Source organism: Chanodichthys erythropterus, chromosome 23 (genome assembly GCF_024489055.1).
Source record: "Chanodichthys erythropterus isolate Z2021 chromosome 23, ASM2448905v1, whole genome shotgun sequence".
Classification (NCBI taxonomy): Eukaryota; Metazoa; Chordata; class Actinopteri; order Cypriniformes; family Xenocyprididae; genus Chanodichthys; species Chanodichthys erythropterus.
Window position 1 is genome coordinate 16,239,783 of NC_090243.1, and position 18,366 is coordinate 16,258,148.

At 37.0% G+C, this 18,366-nt stretch overlaps 1 protein-coding gene across 2 annotated transcripts in view; it reads right to left on the reverse strand.

Moving 5' to 3' along the window:
• Positions 1–7,650: 7,650 nt before the first annotated feature.
• agap3 (ArfGAP with GTPase domain, ankyrin repeat and PH domain 3) overlaps positions 7,651–18,366 on the reverse strand; it is a 187,706-nt gene continuing 176,990 nt past the window's right edge. For both annotated transcript variants that reach the window (XM_067378304.1, XM_067378303.1), the window contains exons 17-18: positions 8,851–9,106; positions 7,651–8,762 (exon numbers count right to left, since the gene is read on the reverse strand). In XM_067378304.1, coding sequence (XP_067234405.1) covers positions 8,550–8,762; positions 8,851–9,106 — 469 coding nt within the window. In that variant the 3' untranslated portion in view covers positions 7,651–8,549. The remainder of the gene's footprint in view (positions 8,763–8,850; positions 9,107–18,366) is intronic.

Here is an 18,366-nt window from a genome sequence, read left to right on the forward strand (position 1 = left end):
TGTTATGAGTAAAATGGCTTCTCGAACAAGAAAAAACATAGGGCGGGATTTGATTGGATGGTTGTGGTTTGCTATTGGTTAACGATTATGAACACATAAATTAAAACAAAATGATGTGCACGGATAAATCATTTAAATAATAAATACTACTGCAATATTCTGTAAAACAAACCAAAACCCCACTTTATAGTGCAAAACACAAATTCCCCAAAACAATCCCATAAATTATGCGCACAGAAAACAATCTCATAAACTAATGAGGAATCTCTGAACTTTCTTGACTTGTATTGTCAGCATGTCGCTCTGACATGAGTGTGTAAGTTAATTGCTTCAGCCTCCAGTAACCGCTAGTGGTAAATGCCTATGAGCTGTTGCATTTACATATCCCCTCATTTAGAGACTCTGCTAATTAGCATTCTCATTATGCCAATTATACTAGCTTTAATTATTATAGCACCACTACCAAAAAAAAAATATGAATCACAAACCAAATAGCCTACAGAGATATTCCACAAGGTGCTGTTCAGAGGATGCGGTGATGGGAACACCAGAACAGCTTGTCAAGAGCGGAACACTCTCATTATGACAATCAGATTAATTGTTTAATTGATATCCGAGCATTTGTTTCATTAACGGATCGTTAGGAAGCGCAAGGTACCGGCTAGTCCCGCTCCTCAGCGTGCCGTTCTCCGGAAGCTCAGGGACGGCGGCAGCGTCTTCAAAGAGGAGGGACGGGAAGCGCGAGGCCTGAATCCTGGGGAGTGTCTGGTGGACGCCCACGCCGCTGATGTATGGGCAGATGCATCAAATCACACAGGATAAACAAGCGATGAATTTCATCAGTGCCATCATAGCCTTAATTTGGCTGCCTAATGAGTCAGAGCTAGTGGCGGAGATAAAAGTTGTCAGAGGCGCGGCTCTAATGAATTTCTTGCCACTTGTAATCAAGGTTGGCTGTCTGAGGGGCCATGATTAATGGAACCCTGGAGGATTCCCTCGGCCTTCAGCTCTCATTACAGCTAATGCATTCTCAGGCAAATTAACACACTGAGAAGAGCGAGCGAGAGAGAGACACGGAGAATCCAAACAAGGACGGGAAAGAAAGAACAAGTGATAAGCGCAGGACTGAGAGAATGCCAGAACAGAAAACATAAAATGACAATTAAACAGCCTATGAAACCGAAATGGACTTTTTTTTCTGGCTTTTCGTCCATGTCTGTTAGCTTTGAGCTGTGCATCTATATGCAGATATTGTAAACGTAATTAGCCTTCATCACAAAATTTACAGTCTTGCTCTTCCTTTTAATGTGTTTGGTTTAATGCCTGAAATAGGGTCTGTGTTTAAAGGTGCCCTAGAACCAGTTTTTACAAGATGTAATATAAGTCTAAGGTGTCCCCTGAATGTGTCTGTGAAGTTTCAGCTCAAAATACCCCATAGATTTTTTAAATTCATTTTTTTAACTGCCTATTTTGGGGCATCATTAACTATGCACTGATTCAGGCTGCGGCCCCTTTAAATCGCCCGCTCCCTGCAACATGCTAACGAAACATTCAGAAAGACAATTTACAAATATTACTAAAAATATCATGATATCATGGATCATGTCAGTTATTATTGCTCCATCTGCCATTTTTCACTATTGTTCTTGCTTGCTTACCTAGTCTGATGATTCAGCTGTGCACAGATCCAGATGTTAATACTGGCTGCCCTTGTCTAATGCCTTGAACGTGAGCTGGCATATGCAAATACTGGGGGCGTACATATTAATGATCCTGACTGTTACGTAACAGTCTGTGTTATGTTGAGATTCGCCTGTTCTTCGGAGGTCTTTGAGCTTTGGTTTGAGCTGGTTTATGCTGGTCAAGTGCTGGTTCTGGACCAGTTTAGGACCAGCATAAGCCAGCTCAAACCAGCATACCAGCTTCAAAACCTACCTTAACCGCATATGCTGGCTTTTTCAACAGGGCTATAACATAAAAACATCAGTAATGACCCATTTTTTTTACTCCAACCCGGAAGTTAGCATCACCTTGGTTCCCTCGACAAAAACCCAATAGGATTTTTCCATAGGCTTTTGGATTATTGCAGAAAATAGGGTCTGTGACTAACACAAGCGAATGGTTCTTACACGTTTTGTTCATCGTGAGAAATGAATACAACTTTTATGAATTTTGAAGTGTAAATCTTCATAAATCTATCTTTAGAAGTCAAAAGCTATAAACAAACTTCACTACGGTCACATGACTTCAACGTTACCATGACTAAGCTTCCAAACTTTCCAACTTGTAGATTTTATATAAAGACTGAAAGAGTTGTTGGAAGCTTAGTGTTGTTGACGTAGTGTAATTTGTGTATAGCTTTAACTTTGCCAAATGTACTAAGGCCTCAGAATCCTTTTGTTGGCCACAATGCTTGTTATCTGTGATAATCCAAAAGCCAATGGAAAAATCCTATTGGTTTTTTGTCAAGGGAATAAGGGTAATGCTAACTTCCAGGTTGGCCTACAAAAATGCGTCATTCCTGTAGCACTGTGTTCAAGTTAAAGATGATTTTAAAGCGATAGTTCACCCAAAAATGAAAATTCTGTCATTATTTACTCATCCTCATCTCGTTCCAAACCCGTAGGACTTTTGTTCATCTTCGGAACAAATTAAGATATTTTTAATGAAATCTGAGATTTCTGTCCCTCCAGACAGCTATGAAACTGACACTTTGACACAAGAGATTGTAAAACTAATCCATATGAATTGAGCGGTTTAGTCCAAATTTTCTGAAGAGACTCGATCACTTTATTTGATTAACAGATTGAATTTAGGCTTTTATTCACATATAAACATTGATCAGTCAACATAAACAGAAGCTTGGTTCACAAACCTCATTGGTTCCTCCTCAAGAGTGCTGCGTAACACCAGAACAAACCTCACTGGTTCTTGCACGTCAAGCGAACATGCTTTAGGTTCCACAACTGATGTGTGCGTTGATCAATGTTTATATCATCATTTAAATCGATCGAGTCTCTTTAGAAAATTTGTAATAAACCACTGGATTCATATGGATTAGTTTTACGATCTCTTTATGAACGTTTTGAAGCGACAAAGTATTAGCTGCATAGACTGTCAATGGAGGGACAGAAATCTCTCAGATTTCATTAAAAATATCTTTATTTGTGTTTCAAAGATGAATGAAAGCCTTACACTGTTTCTACACTAAAAGCTGTCTACACTGAATGTGACAAGCCGACCGTTGCAAAGCACTTGGACTACGTCAGAAATAAAACGGGGAATCCGTTTACTGTCGAGAATTTGTCGCGTCGCATCCAGTGTAGACAATAACACTGATTATAATGTGTTCTATTGTCTTTTGACACGTCGCTTCACACCGCTCGCGTCCGGTGTAGACACGGTGTTACAGGTTTGGAACGACATTTTCTTTTTTTTTGGGTAAACTAACCCTTTAACTTTCTCATTGGTCAATTGTAAGTTTGAATCTCGTCTTTCTGATCATCTAATTTCTCCACTCTTCATGTGTTGCTGATATTGCATTAAAAATACCTTTGTTCTTATCCATGCACCTTGTTGATTATGTGAAGTTGTACCAGAATAGCCATACAAAACCCAAGTTAAAGGTGTCATTAATAGTTTTGGCCAGGTTTTCTGAAAGATTAACTGTGCACATATGCTAAAAGCTAATTTTGTCATCAGTATGCTACAAATAGACAAAGTATGTACACAATATGTACAAAACATGCTAGTGAAAAGCTAATTTGGTCAGCCTTTAGGACTTCACAAGCATATTGATGACTGCAAAACTACAATAGACTAATAGCGAAATCTATTTAGCACAAAAATGTTTCCAAAAAGACAAAAAACCCACACAATTATTCTCAAAGAGCCGTATTAAGGAAATAATTTAGAACAAAGCATATCTAGAAAAATATCACTATAGACATTGTTCATTTTCTTTATTCCCACAATTTTTCCAGGCCAGAAAAAAAAAAAAAAAAAAAAAAAAAAGATATTTCTATGTTGAGAAAATGCAAACATTGAGAAAAGAGAGGGAAAAAAATTTCAACAAATTCTCAAGCACACTTTTTCATAATCATATGACGAATGAATGAAACTTTTTCAGCACTCATGGTATAAATCATTTTATTGGAGTGTTTATTATGTCAATAGCCAGCCAAGCATCCAATCACACAACAGCTAACTCTCATGAAAGTGCTCCGTCATGTTCGGAAGGAGCCTTTAAAAACAATGACAAATTAAAAGAACCAACAAAAAGTTATCAAACAGCTCAATAAAAGCAACAACAAAAAGAATTATTTACATCTTGCTTTTATAAATATGTCAAATGTACATATAATACACAAAGTACCTCAATGGCCAGACAATGTGCACACATTGAGACCCAAAAACAGGTACCAAAAACAACTTAAAAACAGAACGGTGCCTCTCTCTGGTACTGGGCTACTTATTGAGCTTTACAGGCGCATCCCGGCATTCAATAATCCGGCAGTTGCAGGGATGATGGGCGAGAGCTGATTATCATTTTCAACGGCCATATTCCCAAAAGCTCATCCAAGTAACCTCACGCCATACACAGGAGCCCAAACTCAAGGTATATATATATTTTAAAAAAAAATGTTCATAATGTTGATATATGTTCACTTTATGAAGGTCAAAAGGGTTGCGGTGGGCTGACCACCAAAAGAAACTTTACATGCATGTTGCTCCAAATGACCTTCCAGAATTAAAAACAGGTCTAAAATACAATTAACCGCAGACATTAAAAGCCGTTGTATTTTAAATCAATGGCATTTCTCCTAAAGCTTGGTTAGATGAAGGATGCATGTACAAATTTGACTCAGATATGAAAGAAAATGTACCTGCTAGAAGGTAAAACTATGGAAGCTTGTTTCTGCCACTGAATAAAAAAAAAATAAAAAAGTAATTGCCATTTATTTCTCGCAATTGTCTTTTTTCCTCAGAATTGAGATGCAAACTTGCAACTGCAAGTTATAAAGTCAGAATCGTTAGATATAAACTTGCAATTGCAAGAAAAAGTCAGAATTGTGAGATGAATTTTTTCTCAGAATTGCAAGTTTATATCTAATGATTCTAATTTTATAAATCGCAATTGTGAGTTTGTATCTCACTATTCTAAGAAAAAAGTCTTTTTAGAATTGTGACATATAGAGTCGCAATTTCGAGTTATAGTCAGAACTGCGAGATGACTTTTTCCCCTCAGAATTGTGAGTTCATATCAATTCTGAGGGAAAAAAGTCAGAAATACTACATAATAAACTCGCTATTGCAAGAGAAAACGTCAGAATTGTGAGTTTATATCTTGGAATTTGTGACTTTCTCAGAATTTCAACTAATTCAGCCATTTTTCAGAACTGTGAGATATAAACATGAAATTATGAGAAAAAAAAAGTCAGAATCGCAAGTTTATATCTCGCAATTGTGACTTTCTCGGAATTTCAACTAATTTGGCCATTTTTCAGAACTGTGAGATATAAACATGAAATTATGAGAAAAAAAAAGTCAGAATCGCAAGTTTATATCTCGCAATTGTGACTTTCTCAGAATTTCAACTAATTCAGCCATTTTTCAGAACTGTGAGATATAAACATGAAATTGCATTAAAAAAAAATCAGAATCGCAAGTTTATATCTCGCAATTGTGACTTTCTCGGAATTTCAACTAATTTGGCCATTTTTCAGAATTGTGAGATACAGTATAAACATGAAATTGCGTGAAAAAAGTCAGAATCGCACGTTTATATCTTGCAACTGTGACTATTTCTCAGAATTTCAACTAATCCTGTCATTTTTTTTTTAAATGTGAGATATAAACATGAAATTGTGAGAGAAAAATGTCAGAATCGCAAGTTTATATCTCGCAATTGTGACTTTCTCGGAATTTCAACTAATTCGGCCATTTTTCAGAATTGTGAGATATAAACATGAAATTGCATTTAAAAAAATCAGAATCACAAGAATTGTGACAATTTCTCAGAAATATATATCTCAATTCTGCCTTTTTTCTCAAAATTGTAAGATGTGCAAACTTACAAATGTGAGAAAAAAAGTCAGGCTTGTGAGAGAAAACATCAATTACTTTTTTAATTTTTTTTATTCCGTGGCAGAAACGAGCTTCCATATAAAACACCTAAAAAAAAAAAAAAAATTCATGTAAACTTAAAATACTGTCTGGTAAAAACTCGACACCTCGCTCTCACTTTACCACTTTCCCTTTAACTGACGTGCCAAATATTGATCAGGGTCTAATCATGATTTCATATTTCAAGTAAGGAGTGTTTTGTAAAAGTTCACACCGTACACATTAGCAAACGAGGGTTAAGGCTGATAGGTTTTGGATGGGTACATAATGGCCATCACATGACACACAGCTAGCTTCAAGAGGGAGAAGGAAAAGCTATTTTTTACACACATCTGTACATAATCCCGTTCATCCCATCCCATTCGATTAGAAACACACGTCTGGATTCTAATGGATACAAAAACATCCACACTGTCACAAGTGTGGAGGTCATTGGACTCGTAACAAACACACACTTCACGGCGAGAGCGTCTTATTTCGTAATCTAGCGTGCAGGTACCGTCCGCTGCTACTGAATGGATCTCTCATTAGGCAGGAGTGCTTTACGCCGGAGAGGGACGACAGTGTCACACAGTTATAAGACCACTTGAGACCGGCCCAGAAATGATTCAGACAAGGCATCCTTAATAACACAGTATTTGTCAGGTAATCAAGCCTTTCAAGGTGTTTCTTTCCAAGACAATCACGTAAAGGCTAAATGTAAAATAGGAACGAGTATGATGATTTGGGTTTTGTTATCTCACACTAATGCTACACATGGTAATGCGTTACCCAGCAGCCATAGTGTTTCTGAGCTTCGTTCAAGGGCACAATGGTGGTGGCAACCAATAAATGCGTGAAGTTTGAGTATAATATGGGTTCAAATATGCACTTAAATGTTTAGCATAAGTTGATTTAAAGCATAAGTTGACTTGAATGAAGCGTATTTGTGTGAAACTCACAAGAACACATCCAGGTCACCCCAAAATCAAAATCAAAAATTAATAAAATATATTTTGTATTAAGAAAATTAAGGACCATTAAGTACAGAAGAGGATTAGGGGCAAGCAATAATAAAAAAATAAAACCATCTCGAGATTAAAGTTGTTAAATTTCGAGAAAAAAGTCGAGATAAAATGTTGAGAATAAACTCGTTAAATTACGAGAAAAAACTCGTTAAATTTCGAGAAAAAGGTCGAGATAAAATGTTGAGAAAAAACTCGTTAAATTTCGAGAAAAAGGTTGAGATAAAATGTTGAGAAAAAACTCGTTAAATTTCGAGAAAAAGGTCGAGATAAAATGTCGTAATTTAACGAGTTTATTCTCAACATTTTATCTTGACTTTTTTCTCGAAATTTAACATTTTTCTCAACATTTTATCTCGACCTTTTTCTCGAAATTTAACGAGTTTGTTCTCGGAATTTAACGACTTTTTTCTCATAATTTAATGACTTTATTCTCAACATTTTATCTCGACTCGAAATTTAACAACTTTAATCTCGAGATGGTTTTATTTTTTTATTATTGCTTGGCCCTAATCCTCTTCCGTAATTAAGTTTTTTGCATTCTGATTTTTTTTTTTTTTTCACAATCTCCCCCTTAAAATTTTTATTACTATTTTTTTGTGTGTAATTCTTCTCAAATTTTTTCTGTATATTTCATTCATTATGATTCTCATTACTGTAATACAGTATTTTGTACTATATTAAAATAAAAAAATAAATATTTTATATTTATTTAAACCTTAAAATTAAAGTAGCAAAACAAATTTTCTTTTCTTTTGACTTTGAGGTGAAATACACGTTCTTGACAGGTTTCATCAGAATCGCCGATTTAAAGGAACAGTCCACCCAAAAATGAAAATTCTGTCATCATTTACTCACCTTCATGTTTTTCCAAACCTGCATGACTTTCTTTGTTCTCTGGAACATAAAAGAAAATATTCTGAAGAAAGTCAGTAGCCAGTTTTGGTTCCCAACATTCATCAAAATATTGTTTGTTTGTTTTTTCCGCAGAAGAGGTTTGGAATGACTTGAGGGAGAGAAAATAGAGACAGAATTTTAATTTTTGGTTGAACTATCCCTTTAACAACATAATGTAACATTCTGAAAAAACCCAGAGGATCCAATACTGATTATTTCTAAACCGATGTACCTTAAAAGTAAAAACTTGATTTTGTTGCCCATCATTTCTCTTATTTTGCTCTATACACAGACAAGAGGATCCTTAAAAACGTCATTTTCTTCAGCTTAAAAATAACACGCATTAATAATGTTAACACTGCTAATTCTCGGTGTACGCTAACATTGGTCACAGGAAGTTGTCATGGGGTGATGGCTTTACGTGACACGTATGGCACTACGCACAGTTTCCTAATAATGACATACTGCTGAGGGAAATGATGCCATTTAACGAGAGCAGCATCTATGGGAACATCAACACGATTACATGATGCTAACACTACGGTTCAGCTCGCACTGAGCGTTGTTGTTGATGTTGGGGTTGTGTCGGGTGGCCGTGGGTGTCGACAGGCCGCCGCTGTCGCCCGGGCAACCGTGTTGGATGAGGATGTCGGTGCACTCCTGACTTCCTGCTCGCTGTGCGTAGGACAGCGGCGTCTGACCGCGAGCGTCGCGACTCTTCACATCCACACCGTACTGAGAAACAGGGAAAAATATTTCTGATATTAATGATGGAGGGGAATTTAAGAAGGAGAGTATCACAAGGCGTTTCAAGTGTCCTTACCCAGATGAGCAGCTGCGTGATGACCACATTAGCCATTGCGCAGGACAGGTGCAGCGCGGTACGTCCATCTCCGTCCCCGTATGTCTCGTTGACCTCTTCTTTGGTGCCGTGGGCTAACAGGAGAACCACCAGCCTCAGGTCGTCCTCCACCACCGCCCGCAGGAGCTGCTGTCCCAGAGGCACGTCAGACTGAGGAAGACCCACCAGAAACAACTTCTGCTCGTACTTCGCCCGGATCCAGCGCTCCTTCTCTTCTCTGAGAATAAGGATACACATAGGGAATCATCTTTATTCTTGTAAACACACTGTTTTGTTTTTGCAGTTGTCATTCTGGTAGTAAACACCTTTCTATTGTAGTACATCAAATCAAAACTCTGAATCAACAAAATTCACATGCAAAAATCAACATTTTAGTAAAAATGTATGTAGGTAAATATTGCTGCTCATTACTCTTTGTTATATAAATGAACATTATAGATGTGTCAGTCTTTAATGCATAAATTATATATGAAATATAGATTAATCCTTATTAAAGCAACAAAAGTTATTCAGTCAAGAGCAGTGAGTGATTTTCTGTTTGTCTTTTATTCTTTGATTAACATTAATGGCACATACAGCAGCAGGTTTATTAGGCTGCTGTCACTTTAAGATCTGATGCACATCCGATGTCCTCGCAACTTTTTATGGTCTTTTAAGACTTCATTTAACTCATTTAAGACGAGGATACTCGACAAAGCATCATTTTGGCATAATTTTGTGTGTTTTTTTTTTTGTTCAAGTGCGAAAGAGAACTCAATGTGGCCGGCGCGCTGTTTGAAGCGGCTTTCTGTGCGCATGAGTTGTGTCTATTACACAGACGGCGCTCCAGTACAGATTTAAGTTTTTTTTTTTTGCATCTGATTGCAAAAAAAGCGCTTAAATGGTTAAATAGCACTTGAATGAATGATAGCGTCGTCATATTATGTAACAATAGCTAAAGGATAATGGGAAAATGAGTGGGTGATGAGTTATTTGACCCTTCGCAAAGACCCGCCCCCCTTAGTTAGTGTTGCTTTGACCGATAAGCCATGGCGCTGTCACGCTATACACAGTAAAAAATACACTGCGGAGCAAAGAGGACACTGACAACACGTCGACAGACAAGACATAGCAGGTTATTTCTGATATTAAAAGTCCCAGCTTTCAAATCGTGTAATTTTTATAAGAAATTCGAACAATAAAAACTGTTTTGTGGCTCTTTAATGTGTCGTGACAGATCACTGTAGCGCCTCAGCTCAAGCGGCTCGTGAACCGATCATCTCTTCCTACCAGTTCATTTATAGCATCAAATAAACATGTATGAACATCAGAAGGAATGTTGTTTCAAATACAGAAAGAAGTCAGTACACACCATTTTTCAAGTTCAAGTCCACCGAGGTTAATCTTCTAACTCCTGACTGCTTTGTTGGACAAAATGTCAGATTCGGCTTTATGACTGGTTAGATCACTTGTCAATCAAACTCCCGGCAAAGGGTCAAATGCGTTAAATATTTTTAACGCGTTAAACTGAAAAATGTAATTGCATGCGTTAACGCGTTAAATTTGACAGCCCTATTATTCGTTTTTGCATTAAATCATTATGATATAGTATTATTTATGTAAATACATTATTTAATAATATAATATATTATACAAATTCACCCAGCCCTAATATCAACTCCTGTCTTTCACCTACTTTGACACCTTTGGTTAAATGTGTTTTTACATGTTGGATCTTGACAGGGTTGCCAGGTTTGCGTAAAAAAAAACAGCCCAATTTCTATTATAAACCAATCAGGTTCTGTGGTGTAAAAATCGGTGTAAAAAAGTTCCAGTGGGACTAAAAAACAACCCGTGGCAGCAGTGTTAAAGTAGCCCAATTCCGCGGGAAAACCGCAGACTTGGCAACACTGGACCTTAATGCATTAGATAAACTTTGTGACTTATGAATAACTGACAATCCCAGCAGAGTCTGTAGTTCTGACATAATCCTATCTGTGACTTTGAGGAAGTCCGGAGTAATTCAGCTATGATTATGATAAAGGTCACAAGGGAAGAAGGTTAAATGTACAAATCACACCGCACACACACATCCATAGCGTTAACTTCCTTTAAACTGGCTTTCCATCAGAATCTAGAGGGTTAAAGTCTGTCTGGCTATCGAAAGGTTACACATTGTGAACAGCATGTCTATCGTGGACAATACAGGAGTGTGTGCGTTAGGGGGGGGAAGTCGTGTTTTTTATCGCCGCTGTCAGTGTTGTCAGTCCTGCCCGGTGAATCCCCACAAAGGAGGCCCTCTCAACACTGGCCCCTCAACCCTCTAGGGGTCTGCCGGCAGCCCGCCAGATCGAAGGCCCAAAGAAAAGGGCTGAAAGAGACACACTTGGACGAGAGAATGGGGTCCAACTCTTCACTGCACACCAGACTTCTATCTATCCCTCTCTATCACCCAGCCGCCCCCCTCTCCTCTCTTTTGCTGGCATTCATGGCAATGGCGAGGGGTACGGAGCAAAATTAAAATCGATACGAGTGTATCTGAGCATGCTCAGTGCCGGTCTGACCCGCTGACCCCGTGCGGCGGGTGATAAGGGGAGCAGAAAGGAGCTGTTGTTTGCCTCGCTGGGGTGAGTGACAGACAGAAGAGACAGAAAAGAGAGAGCTGATAGAGGTAAAGAGAGTCTTGAGAGATGTCGGGTGACGGCTTTCCCTCGGGACGCGTCTCCACAAAGACACCGTCACCATAACGGCAGTGCTAATGTTTACAACAACAAACCAACAAGATGAGAGAGGGAAATGACATAAATAATGACATCTACAGTATAGATGAGAATGGGGTGGCCCATGAAATACATACTACAAGTCTATATATGAAGAGTTAATTTGCAAAAACAGTTCGTTTTTATTAATTCTCACAAATCATGTTTTTTTTTTTTTTTATTGAGCATTCCAAGTAATATCAATCAAACTGCAGTTGGGATGTTTTGATTAAGTAATAATAACTGCAAAAAAATACAGCTAACTTACAAAATTAAAGGTCAATGAAAGTATGTTTTTTTAATAAATTAAAAGTTTGTTTTTTAGCAAAAGCAGATAACTCCAACAGTCGTTTTCTGGCAAAAGTAGATAACTCCACGTTTCATGTTAAACCAAACCAAGTAATTGCTTTATAATTGCATTTACACACACTCAATCACACCTGTGAACACAAACGCACACACACTAACAGATCGACACACAAACACAAGAGGACAACCAAGGGTTCAGCATGTAAGACATGTACGGTGAACACGGACTTGCAGGAGTCAAAAAATCCTCTATCACTTATAGTCCGCTTTGACTAAACTCCCCTCAGCTAGCACGTCTTTTTGAAGTGACTAACAGCCCTGTCACCTGACCTGAATACTGTGCACTGATTCGCTAAAAGGGCTTATCAGTTTCTGTACACAAACAACAAGAGCGCTTGTCGGTTTCTGCTGTAAAACGCGAACTTGCAATGCCTTGACAGTGGACAGTATCGGCTTTTCTGACAAAATGTATTTAGGGTTCAGAACATGCTATATGTGGAAAATAATGCACAGCAGTCAGTTCATTTTTTTTTAAAAAAGTGCCGTTTATCAGTTTTTGCAAATGGACTCTTCATATAGTCTCTGTACTATTGTTAATTTCGTAAACCAAAATCAATGAAGAAAATTGTTCATCGACAACCTTTTTTTCCATGACTAAGACAAGATGACGAGAAGACACCAATGTCACTAAACTATAACTGTGACTACATCAACATGGAATATCATTGTCGAAAAAAGACCAGACTAAAATGTAGTTAAAAAAACAAAAACTTCACAAAATCCTTCTTTGTAATTGTCAAATAAAAAGAGGATACAAAATATTACAGACTGTTTTTAATGTTTGCAGTTGCCAGATCTCAGGATTTTAAATCCCCCAATTAGAAATTTTCTGTTAAAAAGATACATTTTCTGCCTGGTGTTTTACCTAATATTTGCACCCTGGCAACCATGTGCTCACGCTCTCTCCAGTGGAGAAGCTACGGGTTGGGGTGCGCCACAATTCGGGCCCACCCAATATATAGTTGGTAATTTTCCAAAAGATGTATGCAATAAACGATAATAATCATAATAAATGTCTTATCACACTTATGTTACTTTATCTAGTTAGTTAAAAGAAAGGTTTCCATGGTCAATTGGTTTGGTTTTGTAGTTTCCCCTCTTCATGTAGGTGCATTTCACACACTTGTCAAAATGATTGTTTGATTGCTCAGTTTTTACGTCTGTCTGTGGGTTTTCCAAATATTTACCCAATGAAAAGTATTAATGGGGTTCTTGATTATGATTTTACTTTTTTAACTTTAGTTAGTGTGTAATGTTTCTGTTTGAGCATAAACAACATCTGCAAAGTTACGAAGCTCAAAGTTCAATGCAAAGTGAGATTTTTTTTTTTTTACAGAAATCATTGTTTAAGGACTACAACAAATGGCAATAGGGACTACAAAGAGCTTCTTCCTGGGTTGATGACATCACAAAACTCAAAATTTGCATAAACCCCGCCCCCGAGAACACGCAACAAAGGGGGTGTGGCCATGTTGGGCTGCTTTAGAGAAGAGGAAGAGTTGTTGTAGTAGAGTGTTGTTATCATGCCGTCATTTTACACCGGACTGCTTCACAAACAAGGGTCAATTCAACACTGGATTTGCACAAAAGATGAACATGACGACACATGCTAGTGGATGAGTTGAATCAACTCCACAACAACTACATAAATTTATCCACTAACCGTTCAGAAACGTCCAGTTTCATTCTAAAAGTTGTAACTTCTTCCTGAGTCTCTCCATCAGTGTCGACTCCAGTTTGAACAATGTAAGGCTGAACACCGTTACTGACAATCCTCATTTTGGCTGCGTGAGATTCTCCAGCTTTGTTGTTGTTGAGCAACCGAAGCGTGAGCTGTTAAAGCTCCGCCCTCTTTTGGAAAGGGGGCCGGGAGCAGCAGCTCATTTGCATTTAAAGGGACACACACAAAAACGGCATGTTTTTGCTCACAGCCAAATAGGTGCAAATTTGACAAGCTATAATAAATGATCTGAACATTCACAGACACATTCTGGGGACTTATATTACATCTTGTGAAAAGGGGCATAACAGGTCCCCTTTAACTATTGCCAGTTAAACAGGATTTGTCAGATAACACATCAGTGATCAGGTGCTACAATGGGAGTGTAAACGAAGCCACAGTCCTTCATTATCCTGAGGACCAGAGCAAATAACACACACTTCCTCTGATGCGGGACTGACTCATACGTCACAACCACACTCACTAGCATTTCAACTGCAAAACCCAAAATAAATATGAACGACAGTGGAAGAGAAGCTTAATTTCTTTAGTAAGAGCTCAAAGTTTGACACCCCAGCATTGTGGCAACAAACTCTACATATTGAGTAGAAAACGCACAAATCCAAAAAGTTTCTGCAAATCATTTCAATGGTCTCTAATCAGAGGTGATCTTACTAATCTTACGGAGGTGTAATGCACCCTCATTGAGGTGTCATTAAAAAATGAATAAGAAAATAAGCAACCAAACAAACCTGACCTAAAATAATAAAAGGAACCACTTGATGTCTAATTAAATGACTCAAGTCAGCAGTTACATCTCAGCATTTACATGCATCTTAGAAGTGCACTCTTATGCTGAACAACACCGGCTTTATGAAGCAGAACAAATGTTGTGGCATCTCCAAACTGATAATCAGTTATCCCGTGCCACCATTATATTCCCCCGAAGACAATCGCGTGTGTTCGAGCAAGTGTTGTTTAAGTCACTTTGGCAACAATGGCATGAGCTAATTAAGTAAGCCACATCTTTAATGCTGTTTCCCTGAAAATCCTGACAGGTCTTTGTGAACAAGGCAGAGAGCAATTGAATGGACTCTGGGCACAGTGAATCGTTCTTCAGAGAGAGAAACTGAGTGTGTGTGTGTATAATTAGCCTCCCTCCCCTCCTCCTTCAGCAGTCAATCTTTCAAAGCTTGTTTTTCTTCTGAGGAGACCCACCCTGTTGTTCTCTCTTCATCTGAATTCTTTACAGGAAACCCACAGCGCCATCGCAGGGGTTTAAGAGGGTGGGCGACTCTTAAACTCGAGGAGGAGAGAAGTTTGAAAGTGTGAGAGGTTTGGGGAAGGAGGAGGGTGAGTTTACCCTAGTTTAACAAGGGAGAATCACTTTTGACAAGTTGAAGGACAGATTCATTTACAGGGTCACCAACAAACACCTCAATGCAATGACATTTAAAGGAATAGTTCACCCATAAATGAAGATTTTATCAGAACTTACCTACATGTTGAAGGAAGGAAAACAAAAAGTCAAATCAAAATCAAATATGGTGCATTAAGATATAGCCAGGTTTGATGTCAATGACGATTGGTCAAGAAATTCAAGAACCAATGACGTCTGACTGAGATTCAAGTCTGGACAAGTTGTCTTAGTATGTCTCAACATGTCTTTGAATGCATGCTATTTTCAAATTAAATTTCGGTGTGTTACACAAAACTTTCATATGACTTTAAATAAATAATGACATAATAAATAAATATAATAATAAATCATAATAAAATAAATGAAAAATAAGGTACTTTTTTCCCTCATTTTTGGAGCTTGATGATATCCTCCACTTTCACTTTGATGGCAAAAAAAAATAAAATAAAAATAGAAAATTCGGTACGTTTTTTTTTTTTTTTTTTTAGCTTTATGGTATCTATCCGCATTTAAAATAAATAATAAAATAAAATAAAATAAAAATAAAATAAAATAAAATAAAATAAAATAAAATAAAATAAAATAAAATAAAATAAAATAAAATAAAATAAAATAAAATAAAATAAAATAAAATAAAATAAAATATATGGTACTTTTTGTTGTTTTTGCTTTATGGTATCTATGCACATTCAAAACATTCAAAATAAAATAAAAATAAGGTACTTTTTCCTCATTTTTGGAGCTTGATTATATCTATCCACATTCACTTTGATTGCAAAATAAAACAAAATAAAAGAAAATAAAAATAGGGTATTTTTTGTTGCCTTTGGAGCTTTATAGTATTTGTCCACATTCAAAATAAAATAAAGGTAAAATAATATAGTTATTATAGTTATTCTTCAAAACATCTTTTGTGTTCCATGAATGAAAAAACAAATTATATATATATATAAAATTTTCATTTATGGGTGAACTACTGCTTTGCTGTGTGGCTCAGATTAACTGATGTTGCTTAACTGTTTCTATTTATGAGATGACATCAGATATCGGAATAGCTGGGGAAGAATTTTAACATAAATTTGCATGTATTTAGGCATCCATACATGCAATTGATCCAAATAATTTCTGTCTGCAGCCCTTTATGAAGCTTTTAAAGACTCTTTTAGTCAGTTTATGGTCACCTGTCCTTGAAAAGGAAGAAGGAAGATTTCAGAAGCAGCAACAGGCTTCTCAAATACCCCTGGCCACTGCCACTTGAAAGGAGAAGTGTGAAAGAGAGGAAGAGAGGGGCTGGTAATCCCGCCTCAGACTTTTGTTTGAAATGGAGACCCAATCCAAACACAGGGCACTGTATGGAGGGGTTTATGGGAGAAAGCCGAGAAGCCATGAAAAGACACTTCCTCTCGGCAGGAGGAAGAAAAATAAAATGTGCAGCTTTAGCGTGTCAAAAGCGAGGGAGGGACGAGGAGGCCAGGAAAGAGTGATGAGATGGAGGGAAGATTCTCTCTGCAGGGGGAGAAAACCACATTCAGGAAACACACACACACACACACACACACACACACACACACACACACACACACACACACACACACACACACACACACACACACACAGCACACTGGTACACACATATTTGCAGTGAATATCAGGGTTGCTTGGGGGACATCAGGGGACTCGAGTGTGAGAGAGACTATAAGTCTGAAAAGGAGACCAAACACTCTTTATATCCAACTTGACTTTATATGCTGTTAACTGCTTCAAAGGGAACAACAATAAAATTAGCACTTAATAATGTCACTCAATAATAAATCATTAAAGTCAACATGAAATTAGTACTGACCCCCATTTACTTTTTTTGTCTTAATGTTCATGATTGATCAGTGCACTTTATTCTACAGAAAAAAAGGTTCTTGTTATCTTTAAACAAAACAATCAAAATGAATAAAATGTAAGTAAACTAATATTATTAATATATTAAATATAAATACATTTAATTATAAATGTTTTATAGTAAATATAATGTTTAATATTAATATAATTAAATTGTGTGTGTGTGTGTGTGTGTGTGTGTGTCTGTGTGTCTGTCTCTGTGTGTGTGTGTGTGTGTGTGTGTGTGTGTCTGTGTGTGTGTGTGTATATATATATATATATATATATATATATATATATATATATATATATATATAGATATATAATGTCAGTAAATTAATTAAAAAATAATTAATCAAATTAATTATTTACTAACATATTGCTGACATAACCAAAGCAATACACCAAATATAAATATATTTAATTATAAATACTTTTAAAATACACTAATAAACATTCAAATATAATAAAATAACATGTAAAATGTCAAATGAATGTAATACTTAAACTTAATATATATACTTAATTGTGCAATATATATATATATATATATATATATATATATATATATATATATATATATATATATATATATATATATATATATATATATATATATATATATATATATATATATATATATATATATACACACACACATACACATAATTAGTCACATTAAACTTAAATGAGTGAATTTGCTTTTATTTTTCCTTTAATGTACACAATTCAAAGCTACGAAATAAAAACCCAGACATATCGTGTTCTTTGCGGTCAGCTGGAGTGAGGTATCAGGTCAAGCTTTTACAAGACCTTTTCTAGCATCAGCCGACCCTAATGATCACAGAAACGGGAAAATGATTCCTGTAGCCTGGCCAAGAGAATCAGGAACACATGAATGCACTCCAATACGGAGGAAGAAACAACAGGGCAATTACTCAACCCAGACTAAACAGCACACGGGGATTTATGAGAAGGGTCCCTATGTAGCGCACACTCGAGGGGAGGCGTCTCTCCAGGAAGGCCAAAAAGCAATTGGACATGCAAGTGAAAGTGGACCATCTTAGACACAAATGACGAGGGCGTGGAAGAAGGTGAATGCCTTCTTCACCAAACGACCAATCAGAGCTCAGGACCAGGAAGTGAATGGGTTCATGGAGGTAAGTGGGGCTCAGAGGAAGGGGAACTTCTGAAGGGCCTCGCCAGCACACACAAACACAAAACAACCCCCTGAAACTCTCAAAAGACACATCAAACAGAGGGGAGGGAGAGCCGAACGGCCCTCCCAGCAGGGATGGAGTGTTTGTAAAGAAGAGAGAGAGAGAGAGGGAGGCAGGAAGAGAGAAAGAAACAGAGGG